This window comes from Trifolium pratense, linkage group LG5 (genome assembly GCF_020283565.1).
Source record: "Trifolium pratense cultivar HEN17-A07 linkage group LG5, ARS_RC_1.1, whole genome shotgun sequence".
NCBI lineage: Eukaryota > Viridiplantae > Streptophyta > Magnoliopsida > Fabales > Fabaceae > Trifolium > Trifolium pratense.
Window position 1 is genome coordinate 35,421,978 of NC_060063.1, and position 15,842 is coordinate 35,437,819.

General features: G+C 33.1%; 3 protein-coding genes and 1 pseudogene across 7 annotated transcripts; all 4 read right to left on the minus strand.

The window, feature by feature from the left end:
• Window positions 1-1,946: 1,946 nt before the first annotated feature.
• On the minus strand, window positions 1,947-4,898 carry LOC123885707. 4 transcript variants are annotated; one of them, XM_045935020.1, is made up of 5 exons: window positions 3,504-4,898; window positions 3,292-3,420; window positions 3,010-3,188; window positions 2,589-2,654; window positions 1,947-2,484 (listed from the first exon to the last, which is right to left on the minus strand). In XM_045935020.1, the coding sequence occupies exon 1, from the start codon at window positions 4,808-4,810 to the stop codon at window positions 3,563-3,565; it is 1,248 nt and encodes a 415-aa protein (XP_045790976.1). In that variant the 5' UTR covers window positions 4,811-4,898; the 3' UTR covers window positions 1,947-2,484; window positions 2,589-2,654; window positions 3,010-3,188; window positions 3,292-3,420; window positions 3,504-3,562. The 4 variants fall into 4 exon arrangements, with proteins under 4 accessions (XP_045790976.1, XP_045790974.1, XP_045790975.1 ...); XM_045935018.1 differs by having other exon boundaries at window positions 1,949-2,484; window positions 3,010-3,420; XM_045935019.1 differs by lacking the exons at window positions 1,947-2,484; window positions 2,589-2,654 and having other exon boundaries at window positions 2,914-3,188.
• A 1,276-nt stretch (window positions 4,899-6,174) lies between these two features.
• LOC123885834 lies at window positions 6,175-8,719 on the minus strand. 2 transcript variants are annotated; one of them, XM_045935163.1, is made up of 3 exons: window positions 7,385-8,719; window positions 6,717-6,847; window positions 6,175-6,626 (listed from the first exon to the last, which is right to left on the minus strand). In XM_045935163.1, the coding sequence occupies exons 1-2, from the start codon at window positions 8,604-8,606 to the stop codon at window positions 6,792-6,794; spliced, it is 1,278 nt and encodes a 425-aa protein (XP_045791119.1). In that variant the 5' UTR covers window positions 8,607-8,719; the 3' UTR covers window positions 6,175-6,626; window positions 6,717-6,791. The 2 variants fall into 2 exon arrangements, with proteins under 2 accessions (XP_045791119.1, XP_045791120.1); XM_045935164.1 differs by having other exon boundaries at window positions 6,717-6,950.
• Window positions 8,720-10,975: 2,256 nt separating this feature from the next.
• LOC123886515 (disease resistance protein RPV1-like) lies at window positions 10,976-13,405 on the minus strand. Its single transcript, XM_045935831.1, has 4 exons — window positions 12,635-13,405; window positions 12,165-12,535; window positions 11,493-12,058; window positions 10,976-11,400 (listed from the first exon to the last, which is right to left on the minus strand). The coding sequence occupies exons 1-4, from the start codon at window positions 12,899-12,901 to the stop codon at window positions 10,976-10,978; spliced, it is 1,629 nt and encodes a 542-aa protein (XP_045791787.1). The 5' UTR covers window positions 12,902-13,405.
• On the minus strand, window positions 13,117-14,512 carry LOC123886517 (annotated as a pseudogene).
• Between the last annotated feature and the right edge of the window lie 1,330 nt (window positions 14,513-15,842).

The window sequence follows — 15,842 nt, forward strand, 5'->3', positions numbered from 1 at the left end:
CAACACTCCCTCCAATGGTTTCAACAGTTGAAACACTCCTTCAACACCATTTTTTCTTTCCATTGCACATGGTCTAAGAAAGAATGATGAAATCACATGTTCTGATTAACTGACTAATGCTAATCCACATCATTTAAATAAATACTCTAACAATACAAATTCTGGGCCTTGAGAAAACCATCAGCAACATTAGTTTTTTGAGTGGCTATGTTACATAGTTAATAGAGTTATGTGCTTTTGTTACTAGATGCATGGATGAATTCACTTAGAAAATTTTCAAAATGATAAGTTGTTTCCTCTGAATCTATAAGTATGGCTGAGGATGAAGTTTATTTCTCTATTGTTACATCATACACAAAATGAGTTTTGTGAGTAAGAAATTATAGTTCTAGAGTGCATTAGATTTATGGTTCCATTGATCAAGAGTTGAAAGCAAAGATCAATCTCGGTGTGGATACATGCGTAGAGTCGTCAAGAGTTGCAATTTTTTTTACTGTATATATATAATTTTAGACACAAATCGATCCAAATTATTCCGTTGTGAATGTTATGAACACTGCTAAGAACTTTCACCATTTTACATATATTGTTGATCCACCATCTATGGTAATAAAACTCCTCATAGTATAATATGCAAATGCTGCTTTATGGGATTCATTTCATTTTTTCAGTAACCCCAAAAACACTTAACAAAACTAAACAACACAACAGTCAAAGATCACAAGATTTGATAGACACAAAATGTAAAAGACCTATAAATTATGGAAGAAACATTATGGTATACTATATATACACATTAAGGGGTAAATTCAAGTTCAATTTGACTAGAAAAACTGTTCTGTTTGTTTCTGCAGCAAACAATTATAGTACGTTTTTTGCAGCAACTCTGCTAATTTCCACATTGGTTTCTTCAGGACAGTACTCAATTATAGTAATTTTTTTAGAGGAGAGACAAAACAAGTGTTAAAAAGTGAAGAAATAAAAAAATGTTAAAAGGTGAAGGTTATTTTGTAATTAAAAAATCACTTTTACATGTTATATCCAAACAAACTAAAGACTATTTTATTAAAAAATGATATATATTTTTTTTTTACAAAAAACAAAGACAGTAAATTCTATTTTTATATAAAATCTTTAAAAACTAATTTCTAAATTATTGAATATCAATATCGCTATAATGTGGTCCCCGTGAACTTACCTCAGTTGGCAGGGACATCACATATATTATGCAGGAGTCGAGGTTCGAACCCCGAACACTCCACTTATCACCTTTAAGGGTGAAATTTCAATTTAATAGGTTACTTGACAAAAAATAAAATATATGAGAAAAAAATAAAATTCTTTCTTAGAAGTTATCCGAAGTCTCCAAAGAACCACATTATCAATAGTAAAGGTTGATTGTCGTTTTTCGCCCTCCTAAATTGATCAGAATCCCCCATGCGCTCCATCTTATGGGAAATATTTTTCGATAACGTAAATCTTACCAAGAGATTATCTTTTAGTAGTGTGTTTTCTAGTGTGAGCAATTCAAAAGGGCAAAAAGCAACCATCTAAAGGCATAGATGAGAATCACATTCAAGCCAGCCACAAGTTGTGCCACCCTTTTGTTGAAGCATATTCAATTGGCATCATAACACCCATAAACTCTTCAACAATCTCTTTCCAAAGTGGTAAAAAAAAGTGTATTGCTTACACTTTCTTGAATAAAATTCACTCTTCAAAGTGGAGAGATACAAATGAATGTCTAAGTAAGTTTGATTGGTGAGTTTGGAAGTACAATAAGTTTCTTACAGGTCAAAAAGTAATATTGAATTGCAGAAATCACCAAAAAATCAAATAAAAGGAGTAAGTAAACAGACTTCTTGTTATTTTGAAACTTCTTCTATTGTTCCCTAATGTAAAAACTTCAATGGTTAAAACATTTCCAGGTTAAAACATCACACAGATCTTCTCAATAAAGAATAGGACACAACATAGTATAATTAGGCTTGCACTGTTTATTTATCAAATCTTTTCTAGCAAAGAAACTCACAACCAACAGCTGGTGATCGAGGCATTTGCAAGTTGCAATGATCCTTTTCTCCATACAATATCCAACAAAAAAAAAAAAAAGACGCAGTCTCTTTGACAAAAAGAAAAAAGAATTCCAACGTAACAGATTGAAATCACTGCATTAATTTCTAATAAACCGTTAAAAGGTTAATCTTTCTAGATGAAAAACCGACCGAGTTTTACCGAGTTACTTGCATGTCCAAGTCAACAAACTTGACCAAACATTTGACGAGCCAAGCCCAAATAAGTCATGAATAGCTAAACTCATTTACTACCAGTATGAATACCTTGCTCATCATGCGTTTCTATGTGGCACCAACATTTTTTTAAGACAAATCGAATGATATTATTTTGTAGTAGTATTTTCACATTTTTGACACAAACACCCTTGCTTTTCATTCGTCATGATGCATTGATGTCTGTGATTATAACCTGACTTCAAGTATGCATCCAAAATGATATAGTTGAAAATCAAATGAATTATCTACTAATTTATTGATACTGAAAAAAACGAGATAGACGTCCTTAGAACGAACCTTGTTGTGTCCGGTGTAGTAAATACCTATCCTCCATTTTCCATTCATTTTTTTTTTTGACAAGTACTGCATTTTGACAAGTACAACATTTGAGACTCAAATGGTATAGTAAACTTCTTTTGGAGATAGTGCTAAAAGTAAACCATAAACTAGAATCTTAGTGACCTTCTCTTGAAACTTTGTGTGTAGATGCTTTGTGATTATTTTCATTAATGAACTAAATAAATAAGCAACAGATAATATATATTTCCAAAATAGAAAATAAAACAAAACATAGAAGTATAGAACCATAGTAGGTAAAAAAATTAAATAAAAAGGCCACAAATCTGTTTAATCTAGTAACACTCCCTTAAATCATATAAGATAGAAGTTCCCCCAAAGTGACAATATGTAGAGAACAAAAGAAAAAGTAGTTAAATACCCCATTGACTTGCTTGAAAACTGTCAAGTAAAGTAGGACTGCTATAGAAGTGTTGCAGCCCCATCTGCGAGTGTTACAGACTGACCAGCGACGTATATTCAACTGCAGTTTGGTCGCATCTCAAAAACTGTGTCTGCAAGGCATCGAGTAGAAGGTTTGAATGTCGCTTCTGTTGTGATCTGAGTAATCCTATGTTTGCATCCAAATTAGTGTTCAAGTTTCAATCATGCTATCTTACAGTGGATACAGTCTAGAATATGTTAAGTGAAGGGCGATACTGACATGGATATAGATCAGTTTTTCGCAAGTTCCAATGGCGAAGGTTGCAAGGTGTTTTGCGAGTCTGCACTGGCCTTATTACATGCAGCATGGTGCTCCAACAGCAGATGGGTTGAATCTCCAAGGGCGATACTGACATGGATATAGATTAGTTTTTCTCCCAAAGTGAAAATATGTAGAGAACAAAAGGAAAAGTAGCTAAAAGATGCACTTACAAGTTACAAGACTACAGCTGAAATGTGTCAACCTGCATATATTTGCAAGTTTCATTAAATCACAAAAGAACAAGATTCGTGGATGGCATGCCATTTTTCTCCTTTGTCTTTGCAAGTTTGATTTTTTCCTGATATAGCTTTAATAGATAATCAGACTCCTCCTTAAAGGAAAAAACAAACTTTTCCAAAAACAAATCCTCAGAATACTTAAATGGGTTAACTAAGCTTGCATTCTTTTCTCGCAAACCTTTCATCAGAAGAAATTGCAGAACTGAGGCCCTTGGAATGATCCTTTTCTCCAAACTATAACCAAACATATGTGGCTTTTTAGTAAGTGCCAGGGAATTCCAACCCATTTCATTAACCCAAAAACTCATCACCAAATTAATCTTATCGACGGAATTCAACAAAAGATCAGGCTTAACCCTAAATGCTTTAACAATATCTTCATCTGACCAACCCCATTTTTTAAAGGTATCAACTTTCTCATCCCAAAGTTCTTCACTCAAAAATTTCTTGGCTATCAAAGCAGCCCCAAAAGTAGTCCTTGAAGGATCAAACCCTAAGCCCTTAACTTCCTCCAATGACTTAATCAAATCAGTTGAACCAAATATATACGGCCTTATTTGAAGGAATCTAGCAATGTTAGAATCACAAACTCCAAAATCAGTCATCAAATTGATGTTAGCTACCATAAGATGATAGGGAATAAAATTAAAAGCTTTTGAATGTCGAATTAAGCAAACAATGACATCCTTGTTGGTTTTCAAGAACCTACTTAACAATTCAAAAAGACGGATTATTCGTTTCTCCAAGCTAATTTGTAAAATCATAGGGTTTGCAATTAACAATGAAACAATATCAGAGGAAGAAACACCTTTGGATAGAAAAAATTCAAACTTATTTTCAAGATTCTTCAAGCTTAACATCATGAACCTGTGACCAGCAACAGTTATACGAACAATATCAGAGGTAGAAGCACCTTTGGAGAGTAAAAATTGAAACTTTGGCAATAACCTTTTGCTGGGGTTGCAGTTAAGAAGCCATGGTTCTTTTTGGATGATGTGTTGTATATCTGAATCTGTAAAACCGTGGGTCCTGAAGAAGTTGATAACTGATTCTGATTTTTTAGAGGTCTTGAAAATGACTTTATTGGAAGCTTTGATTGCAGATTCTGGTGAGAATGAATTTGATGGTGGAGTGGTGGTAGTGGTGAGGCATTTTACAGAAAATTGGGAGGGTGAATAGTTGTAGAGTGTTGTTGTTGATATGCCAAAAGCATTGTAGCATAGAAAAGCTTTCAACATGATGGAAACCAGATAGGGTTGGGAAGAAGATGATTCAATTCAAGTGTGATTGATGTGCGTTTAATTCAGTTTAGATAAGAGTTTAAACTTTGTAGAAGTGTCAATATATTATTAAATATACGTGTAAAATTTACACGGACGATGTATATAAATAAAATAAAATTTATAAATAAAAAATAGCAAACTCATAATTTGTTTACTCTTTCTCTTTCAAAAAATTAAAACATAAAATGATTGTTTCAAATAAAAAACATAAAATGATTAATTAATGTTAGATGATGTGACTAAAGGGTTGGTCTACAAAAACTTAGGACAGAATTATTCTTATATGATCATGTAACCAAATATAATTTTCTTAGTTACACTCATAAAACGTTAATTTTCATTTTATTCTTTTAATTATTTCATAAATCATCAAAAAATTATGTGAGTGTGTGAAGACCATAGAAGTTTTGCTTCTTAGGGCTCGATCTATATAGAGTCATATTAGGTCTATTTTTTTAAATAAAGTATGTTTTTTATTAATAGTCTATTTAACTAAAGGATTTTTTTTATCATGTATAAATTTGTACATGTTAAAGTTTAAAATAGTTTGTATTAAAATTTACCGTAAAAAAAAAATATTGAAATTTGTACATTTTATATTAAATGTATAACTTTTTAATAACTAATTCTTGTTTTTCAATAAAATGTTGGTACTTTTAGTTGCTTTATGTTGGAACAAGTTTTGTTTTGCAACTATATAATAACAAAGCATAAAAGACAATTTTGTACATTAATCGTTTTATTAAGTGTACAGAAAGTAACGAGAAAAAAAAAAATAAAGTGACTCTGAACAAATGTGACTCTAGACTACATGACTTTGGACTATGGACAAACGATTCTGGACTGTGGACTTTGGACTCTTGATTTTGAGTACATCTTGATCAACGCTTCTACAAACGTCTACATAATGATGTTTTCTCTCCCCCACCCCCCGTGAATCTTTTATCCTCCTGAATTTCCAATTTTGCCCTTGAAAAAACTTCGGTTCGTAGAAACCGAAGTTTTTTTTGCCTTGAAAACAATTTTTTTTTCTTCTAAAAACCGAAATTTACTCTAAATTTGCACTAGTAAAAATTCGGTTTCTGCGAACCGAATTTTTCTACAAGGGCAACATTGAAATATTGGGGGTATAAAAGATTCACGGGAGGAGGGGAGGGGGGGGGGGAGAAAACATCCTACATAATCACTATGATGATTAAAACTTCAAATAAGACTCTAAAGCATTATGAAATATATGATCAAACTTCAATTCAATTTATTTCAATTCAAATATAAAGTCAATGATTCAGAAAGATATATTTGAATTGAAGAGAACCAAATGGAATTGGTGCAAATGAACACCAAAAGGAATTCTTTTCTTAAATGGATAAACATGTGACCTATTATGGAATGTACTATCAACGTTCTCTCAATTGCAAAGGTCGAGAAATCATTGACAATAAGTTTGTAAATGTATATATAAAAAAATTATACAACTAGAACAAACCTAAAAACTGCATAAATTTCTTACGAAAGAAATCACATATGGTTGATAATAAGAACATTATTTTTCATAATTCCCACTGCAATATTATTGACCTGAAAAAATGTTCTCCACCGTTCTCTAAATTTCACAGTTACATTTCCTTCAGTCAAGATGATTAGGTTGCAAGTAACAATTCCTTCATTTACATTTCCTGCAGGATTGTACACTAGCTTCGGTTGTTTGGAGACATTTAATACCACCTGATAAGCGTGGTAATTTCTTTTTAGGCAATATCTAAAATACCACCTGATATACATGATAATGGTTGAAAATCAGATGAATTAGCTACTAATTTATTGATATTGAAAAAAAATGATAGACGTCCTTAGAACGAACCTTGTTGTGTCCGGTGTAGTCAATATTTATCCTCCATTTTCCCTTCAATTTTTTTATAAGTACACCATTTGAGAGTCAACCATAAACTAGAATATTAGTGGCCTTATCTTTCTCAACAGATTGATTCCTGCCTATCATAGGAGCCCAATAAGCATATAAGATTGAAGTAACACTCCCTTAAATCATATAAGATTGAAGTAACACTCCCCTAAATCATATAAGATCGAAGTTCCCCTACAATGACAATAAGTAGAGAACAGCATGAGAAAAGCATTCCCTGACCAAATGCAAGACCATTTGAACTTTTACATTAACTAGATTCTAGATAATAAGAAATTGTACTAGGTGCAAAGACCTGTGCATCAAAATTATATCTAAAATTGATGATACTAACCCTCCTAGACAGAATAAATACTTCAAATGAAAGAAGGAACAAAGCTAACATTCCCTGACCAAATGCAAGACCATTTGAACTTTTACATTAACTAGATTCTAGATAATAAGAAATTGTACTAGGTGCAAAGACCTGTGCATCAAAATTATATCTAAAATTGATGATACTAACCCTCCTAGACAGAATAAATACTTCAAATGAAAGAAGGAACAAAGCTAACATTAAATTACAAAAGAACAAGATTAAACCGTTACTCATGTGGTGGATGGCATACCCTTTTTCTCCTTTGTATTTGCAAGTTTGATTTTTTCCTCATATAGCTTTAATAGATAATCAGATTCCTCTTTAAAGGAGAAAACAAACTTGTTCAGAAACAAATCCTCAGTATAAGTAAAGGGTATAACTAAGCTTGCATCCTTGTTTCTTAAACCTTTCATCAGAAGATATTGCAGAACCAAGGCCCTTGGAATGATCCTTTTCTGCAAACTATAACTTAAAACAAGTGGCTTTTTAGTAATTGCCAAGGAATTCCAACCCAATTGATTAACCCAAAAACTCATCACCAAATTAATCTTATCAATTGAAACCAACATAACAGCAGGATGTGACCTAAATGCACGAGAAACAACTTCATCAGACCAACCCCATTTCTTGAAGGTATCAACTTTCTCATCCCAAAGTTTTTCACTCATACCTTTCTTGGCCATCAAAGCTATCCCAAAATTAATCACTGAAGGATCAAACCCTAAACCCTTAACTTCTTCCAAAGACTTAATCAAATCAGTTGAACCAAATATAGATGGCCTTGTTTTAAACAATCTTGCAATGGCAGAATTACAAACTCCAAAATCAGTCAACAAATTGATATTAGCCACAATACGTTCACAGGGATGAGCCGATAACTGCGAACATATAATTAAGCAAGCGATGATATCCTTGTTGGTTTTCAAGAACTTACTTAATAATTCAAAAAGAGGGATTATTCGGTTCTCCAAGCTACTTCGTAAAATTTGAGGGTTTGCAGTTAACAATGGAACAAAATCAGATGAAGAAACACCTTTGGATAGAAAAAATTCAAACTTTGGCAATAACCTTTTATGGGGTCTTGATGAAAGTAACGATGGTGATTTTCTGATGATGATGCGTATGTCGGAATGTGAAAATCCATTGTTAAGAAAGAAGTTGATAACTGAATTAGGTTTTTCAACGGTATTGAAACCAAGATGGCCGTTGTTGAAATATTTGAGAGCTGATTCAGGTGAGAAATCGAAATTGTTGATGAGATATGATACAGGGAATGGGTACCTGTCTGATTTTGATTTTGATTTTGATTCTGATGCTGTTATTGTTATTGTTGTTGTTGGTGTTGCGGTGCAGCATTTGAATCTGAGTGAAATTGGGAACGAAGAGTGTTTTTGAGAAAGAGGGTCGAAATTAGGGTTTGTTGTTATGAACCCTAAAACAAGATTTGGCACGCATAGAAACAATTTGGACATTGATTGATTGGAAGAGTGTTAGTGAGTTTGAGAGTGTTTCTTTTTTTAGGTTTTGTTGCAGAACGAGATTGTGTTGAAGAGAATAAGAGTTCAAAACTTCAAAAATCCCTTGTTGCATTGCATACATATTTTCTACCATGTAAATTTACATAAAAAAAAAATAAATTGTTAGCATTTTTCGTTAATAAAAGATTTTTTCTTCTGAAAGTTAAATATATTATTGGTATTATGAAAAATTCAATTTTTTTTTTTATATATCTTATTTATATATACTAGCGGCTAAACACGACACATTCCGCGCTTGTATGTGTTTATTATTATATAAATTTATGTCAAAAAAAATAAAAAAGATGTTTTTGTGAGTTTGTTAATAAAAAAAATTTGCTGCTAAAAAAAAAGACATGTTTTATGTTATGGTAAACTTTTTTTTTTTTTGACGAAATGTTATGGTAAATACTTAATAAAAGATTTTTGCTGCTAAAAAAAAAATCCAAGGATATTATTGATATCTTTTTTGTATCTTTTTTATATATAGGTATAAATTTATATATAGGTATAGATAATGTTAGAAGTCTCACACTTGCTAGAAATATGGCATAGATAACATTTATAAGTGTATGCAAACCTTAACTCTCAAGCTAGCTTTTGTGGTTGAGTATAAGCCTCACAAATTCTAATATGGTATCAGGGCCTATCATAGATTCATTTGTTGTTTGTTGTGGAGACCTCTCATATTTGGGCCACCCGTTGTCGTTGATTCCACGTTCCAGCTTGTTCAGTCTTGGATATGAGGAAGTGTGTTAGAAGTCCCACATTGGCTAGCGATATAGCATAGATAGCCTTTATAAGTGTATGCAAACCTCAACTCTCAAGCTAGCTTTTGTTGTTAGAACTCCCGCATTGGCTAGAGATATGGCATAGATAGCCTTTATAAGTGTGGTGCAAACCTCAACTCTCAAGCTAGCTTTTGTGGTTGAGTATAGGCCTCTCAAATTCTAATATGATATCAGAGCCTATCCTAGATCCATTTGTTGTTTGTTGTGGAGACCTCCCATATTTGGGCCATCCGTTGTTGTTGATCCCACGTTCCAGCTTGTTCAGTTCTGGACGTGAGGGGGTGTGTTAGAAGTCCCGCATTGGCTAGAGATATAGCATAGATAGCCTTTATAAGTGTGGTGCAAACCTCAACTCTCAAGCTAACTTTTGTGGTTTAGTATAGGCCTCTCAAATTCTAATATTTGTGGTTGAATATAGCCTCCCAAATTCTAATTGATAATTTTAAAAGATTTGTTTTTCAAAAGTTAGATTTATATTTTTTATTAGAAACTTCAATTTTATTCTTTATATTTTAAAATAAAAAATAAATCTACTGTTCATCAATATTGAATTATCATCTTTACAAGACATGAAGATTAGTCTGTTCAACAATACTATAGATTGAATGATGAATGAGGTGGTTGATGAATGAGGTGCATGGAATTTTAATATTTTACATAAAGATTGGTTTTTTTTTTTTTTTTTGAAAGGCAAATAAATAGAAAAGTTGTAGAGAATGTTGATAATCCATCTCCCTAACTTGATAATATTATCAATATCGGTGGATTCTATTTCTAGCCAGAGAGGAAACGTATCTCGCACCGGTAGCAGTTGGAGCCGGTAATAAAAATAATATTACTTTTCTTAAAAAAAAAACAGCATAATTTATTTATTTTAGTAAGAAACAACATAATTTATTTATTTATACTTTAAAGTTAGAATTATTTACAAATATTCTGAAAAAAGTTACAGTATTTTCAATATTTTCTCTATATAATTTTCTACCAAGTGTCTGTTTGGATTAGCTTATTTTTGAGCTTATGCAAAATAGCTTATACAAATAAATAAATTTTATATATTATTATAAATTTGTAAAGGTAGTTTATGAAAAAATAGTTTATAAAAATAAAATTTTGGCTAGTAAGAACTTATGAATTAACATAAAATCTTATTTGCTTGCATAATTTGTTTTGCATAAGCTCAAAAAAATAACAATCCAAACAGACGCCGAATATGTTTCTTCTTTGTTTTTTCATTTTTTTCCTAAGATTAATTAAGAACTCTATCATATTTGTCATCCTATAAAGTGAACGTAAAATTTGAACTAATTGGACTTAATGATTCTAAATTTTCTCAATCACACCATTCAATCTCGCCAAATTAGACTAACAATCAATTAGGAGTTCGAATTTTCAAAAATATGTAACGATTAAACTTAAACTAGTTCGACTGATTGTGGCTTAAAAAACTTAATTCATATGAAATTACTGTTAAGCCTCAACTAATTGAACTTATTGAGACCAAAAGAATCCATCCAAATCATCTCAACCAGACTATTCAGCCAAATATAAATGATCATTGATCTTAGTACATGCTTCCTCTTCAATAATACTCAAGGAAGTGGCATCTAGTTTTTGACTATTGGTGAGATGAAATTTGAAGGTACCTTCTTCGAAATCAGACCACGAATTTAGCACCATTATCTGAATGGAAGGGCAATCAAATGCCAAAACTTGGTTTAGATTTGGTGGAAGCTTTGGAACACATTCAAGCCGTTTGCAATCACTTAAATTAAGTGATTTCAAACTTGAGAGATGAGCGATACTCTTGGGAAGGTTCACAATACTACTTCCTTCGAGTGAAAGTTCTGTCAAGGATGACAAGCAACCAATGTTGTTTGGAAGTGAGACTAGGTTACTGCAAAGTTTTAGGTTCAATGTTTGAAGCCCAACTAAATACTCAATTGATGAAGGCAAATCTTTTATTGATGTATCTGTTAAGTTAATGTGAGCAAAACTTTCTGCAGGCTCCATTCCAAGATCTCCGGAAAGGTTTTAAGCATTGAGCAACCCTCAAAATCGAGCTTTGTCAACTTTAATTTGAAAATGCTGCTTGGGAAAGTTTCAAGTGATACACAATCAGCAAGGTTTAACTTGAGAAGTTTACTGAGATTTCCACTGGGAGATGGAATAGTCTTAAGTTTTGTGCAACTTTGCAAACTCAATTCTTCAAGCCCGACCAAAAGATGCAAGGATGAAGGTAGTTCTTTTATTGCCGTTTTTGTTAAGTTAATGTGAGTAAAGCTTTCTACAGGTTCCAAGATCTCTGGAAAGGTTTTAAGCATTGAGCAACCCTGAAAATCGAGTTCTGTCAAATTCAATTTGAAAATGGTGCTTGGAAAAGTCTCAAGTGATACACAATAGGCAAGGTTTAACTTGAGGAGTTTTCTGAGATTTCCAATGGAAGATGGAATAGTCTTAAGTTTTGTGCATCTTTGCAAGCTCAATTCTTCAAGCCCAACCAAACAGTGTAAGGATGAAGGTTGTTCTTTTATTGCAGTTTCGTCTAAGATGACCACTTCTAGATTTTCTGCAGTGTCCTTGATTTCAGGTAACTCCTTCCACTTTAAACAACCACTTTAGGGACTCACATTTGGAAATATCTAACCAACAAAACTCATTGATACTTGCGGAGCTTGAGTCCAAATTCCAAATCACGTCACCCCCCTCAAAATCAAAGTACTGGAATAATAATATTTGATCATAAAAAACACATACTGATATGACTAGATTAAAAGGAGGCCCACCATATAATTGAACCACATTAGTTCTATTGTTGATTAAAAGCGTTTTAAGGTTGTGACAACCATGAAGAGCAACTAATCCAGATGATCTCGATAGAATATTGCTATGAATATCTAGCCTCTCAAGTTTCTTACAACCATCTAAACATAACCAGTTAAGCTTGTCGAGGAAGTTAAAGGAGTAAACTTCTACCAAACTTTCACAATCACTAAGAATTATTTCTTCAATATTTGGACACAAAGAGAGGTCTGGTAGTCGTTTTAGCTTCCGAGAACGGCTAAGGTTAAGCCTTTTCAAATTTGATAAAACCTAAAAACAAAAGTGAATAAATTAATCAACAAAAAAATAATGAACTTATTAATGAACTTGATTACATTATAAAGGTTGGCAAATCTTGAAATGAAATACCTGATCCTCTTCCCAAAGTTGTTCAAGATGGCTGTAACACATTTCAAGAGTGACAAGATTTTCTGGACAAAAGTCTTGTGGCAAAGATCTTTGAGGGAAGGCCATCCAATGAAGAATTCTTAAAGAATTCGGAAGACTATCAAGATATGCACGAAAGGTCACATTTCTGTCGACACTAAGAAAATCCAGATCCATGAATTCAATTATTCTAAGATTATACATTTCCTTAAAAGTTTTGGCATGCAGTTGAACTTTCTTAATTATCATCGTGTTTAGAAATATACGCTGGATTGTATCTGTTCCATTTCCCTAAAATCAAACATAATGAATTACCAAAGATAAATAAATAGGACTAGATAAAAAAAAGATAAATAAATAGGAAAAAAGTGATTCCATGAATTGTAATAATTGTTAAAGCATTTTTGCCACATGTGGGAAACTAAATTCATGAGATTGAAGAGGTATCAAGTGAGATTTGAGGACTAAAGAACATACCTTGTCCTTTTTGAAAACACCATAAATTTCGTCAGACTTCCATAATCGACTACGTTTTCAGGATTTGTATTTTCAAGTCGAACAATTTCATGCCCGTTTCTTGTATTAGATCATGCATCCAAACTCTACCTTTCGAAATAAATATAAGGCACCTATCTTCAAGAACTTTCATTTCAATGTGAGTAAAGAAACCACAACATTCCAATGTTTATTCTACAAATTTCACAAATCCTCCTGTATGGAAGCAAGCTATGTCAAGAAATATATGTTGTTGATTGTGGTCAAGTTCATCACAACTTCAACAAATTGAAAATTTCAAGATTGGGATGCATTTCGAGCTTTTGCAATTGACTTTCCCATTCTTCCTTTTGTCTGCCTTGAAGCAATTTGCCCAAAACTTTGAGAGCTAATGGAATCCCTTTAGCATAATCTAATACCTTTTTTGATAAGCTAACATAAGGTTCTTCTAGATTGTTTTGTTTAAAGGCAAATGAACAGAAGAGTTGTAGAGAATCTTGAGAATCCATCTTTGTAACTTGATATGTTTCATCAACATTCGCATTCTTAAGCATTTGCTTGTCTCTACTAGTCACAATGATTTTACTCCCCTGACTAAAGTTACTATGTGTTCCAATTAAACCTTTATCCGTTTTAACCTTGGATCAAATGTAAAATTGTATTCTGAGGATGTAATTTCTTCCTCTAAAAGTTGTGATAAGTATTTTATTCGTACACTATGAAGTCCAATTTTTTCTATTTCTTGGTGTACATTTAGAATGATGCTTCCAGAACTGAAATCAGTTATGAGTTTACTATAGATTGCACTGACAATTGTTGATTTGCCTATACCTCCCATGCCCCATATTCCTATCATACTCGATGACTCGAGGTGTAACAATGTTTGGATTTGTTCAATATGCTTGTCAATTCCAATCATTCCTTGAGAATTGCTTAACACACAACAATTCAATTTTTTCAAAATATCATTCAGTTTCTACAACAAGCTTGCTCTCTGGTTTGGAAAATAATGTGAAGCATTAGTGTTTTCTCTATAAAAACTAATTGAAAGGAAAGGGATGATAATAATAATAATAATAATAATAATAATAATAATAATAATAATAATAATAATAATAATAATACTAAAGAATTTTAAAAAATAAAAATAAATTAACAGGTATGATTAAAAGGGCAGTAGAGATTGGTATGTTTCAAGGTTACAAGGTAAATGACTCGCTATAATTTCAAATCCTTCAATTCGCGGATGATACGATATTGGTGGGGGAAGACTCTTGGAACAATTTATGGACTATTAAATCTGTTTTGAGGGGGTTTGAATTGGTGTCGGGGCTGAAGATAAACTTTGTTAAAAGTATATGGCATAAATGTTGACGAAAGGTTTCTGGCAGCTGGATCATCTTTCTTATCGTGTTGCTCTGAAAGTATTCCTTCCAAATTCCTAGGGATTCCAGTGGGTGCTAATCCTAGGCAAAGAGAGACTTGGAGACCGGTGGTTGACGCTATGTCGAAGAGATTAAGTAGTTGGAGTGGTCGACAACTGTCTTATGGTGGTAGAATTACGCTAATTAATTTGGTGTTGGCAAGTCTACCATTGTACTTCTCGTTTGTCAAAGCTCCGAAATGTGTCATAAAACGATTGGTGAGGATACAAAGGAATTTCTTATGGGGTGGTGGACTAGAAGATAAGAAGCTATGTTGGGTAAAGTGGGAGCAAGTTTGTCGGCCTAAAGATCAAGGTGGACTAGGAGTAAAAAATTTAGAACTTTTCAATGTGGCTATGCTTAGTGAGTGGAAATGGAGGGGTATCAATGAAAAAGATGCAGTTTGGTCTAATTTGTTGCATCATAGATATGGTTTTTTTCCTTCTATTTTCTTATGCAGGGAAACAACAACTTATGGCTCTAAGGCCTCTTTATGGTGGAGGGATGTGATAAGTGTGGGGGAGACCATCATGCCCGGTTGGTTCCGTTTGAATACTAGTTGTGTGGTGGGTAACGGTACTGACATTGGCTTCTGGAACGCTAAATGGTGTGGTAATATCTCGTTTGGAGAATTATTTCCTAATCTTTTTGCAAAAGAATTGCGGCAGCATTCCATGATTGCAGATAGGATGATTAGCAACAGGGAGGGACTGATTTGGCGGTGGGAATGGCGTGTTGCATTGAAGGAAAATCGTAGCAAAGCAGAGATGTAAAACGCAGCGGAAATTAAAATTTTCCTTCGATGGATCCTTGCAAATGGACATGATCAGGGTTTCGGTTATTACCTTTGAAGAACAAATTCCTCGATTCTGAGTTGATCACAAGCACCGCACGATCGCAGCACCTCTAGCCGGTCCACACGAACAGTTTCCGTTCACCCCTTAGTGCTAGCTGCAAGACAACGGTAGAGGGAGATTTAGTGCGGTTAGGGTTTTAGAGAATTTTAGGGTTTCTCCAAAATTCGGATTATGTGTGTAACCACAAGACTGAATTGCATAAGGCTCTATTTATAGAGCTTCTTATGTTGTCTTCAGGCCAAAGAGGTTTTTGGACTTCGCAAGCCCAATAACCTACTGTTACTAATCGCACCCCACTAATAAGTTATACTTATTTCTCCCGTCATTAACTGTCCTTATGTGTGTGACCCTGTAGGTTCCTATGACGTTGTCAATAATATTGATCTCAATATTATAAACAGTGAGCGGTATCTA

Coding starts and splice junctions, on each gene's coding strand:
- LOC123885707 (XM_045935020.1), bottom strand. CDS start 4,810: ATGTTGAAAGCTTTTCTATGCTACAATGCTTTTGGCATATCAACAACA.
- LOC123885834 (XM_045935163.1), bottom strand. CDS start 8,606: ATGTCCAAATTGTTTCTATGCGTGCCAAATCTTGTTTTAGGGTTCATA. Junction 6,848..7,384: donor AAATACAAAGGAGAAAAAGG/GTATGCCATCCA, acceptor CTCCTATGATAG/GCAGGAATCAATCTGTTGAG.
- LOC123886515 (XM_045935831.1), bottom strand. CDS start 12,901: ATGATAATTAAGAAAGTTCAACTGCATGCCAAAACTTTTAAGGAAATG. Junction 12,536..12,634: donor AACTTTGGGAAGAGGATCAG/GTATTTCATTTC, acceptor TTTTGTTTTTAG/GTTTTATCAAATTTGAAAAG. Junction 12,059..12,164: donor GATCAAATATTATTATTCCA/GTACTTTGATTT, acceptor GAGTCCCTAAAG/TGGTTGTTTAAAGTGGAAGG.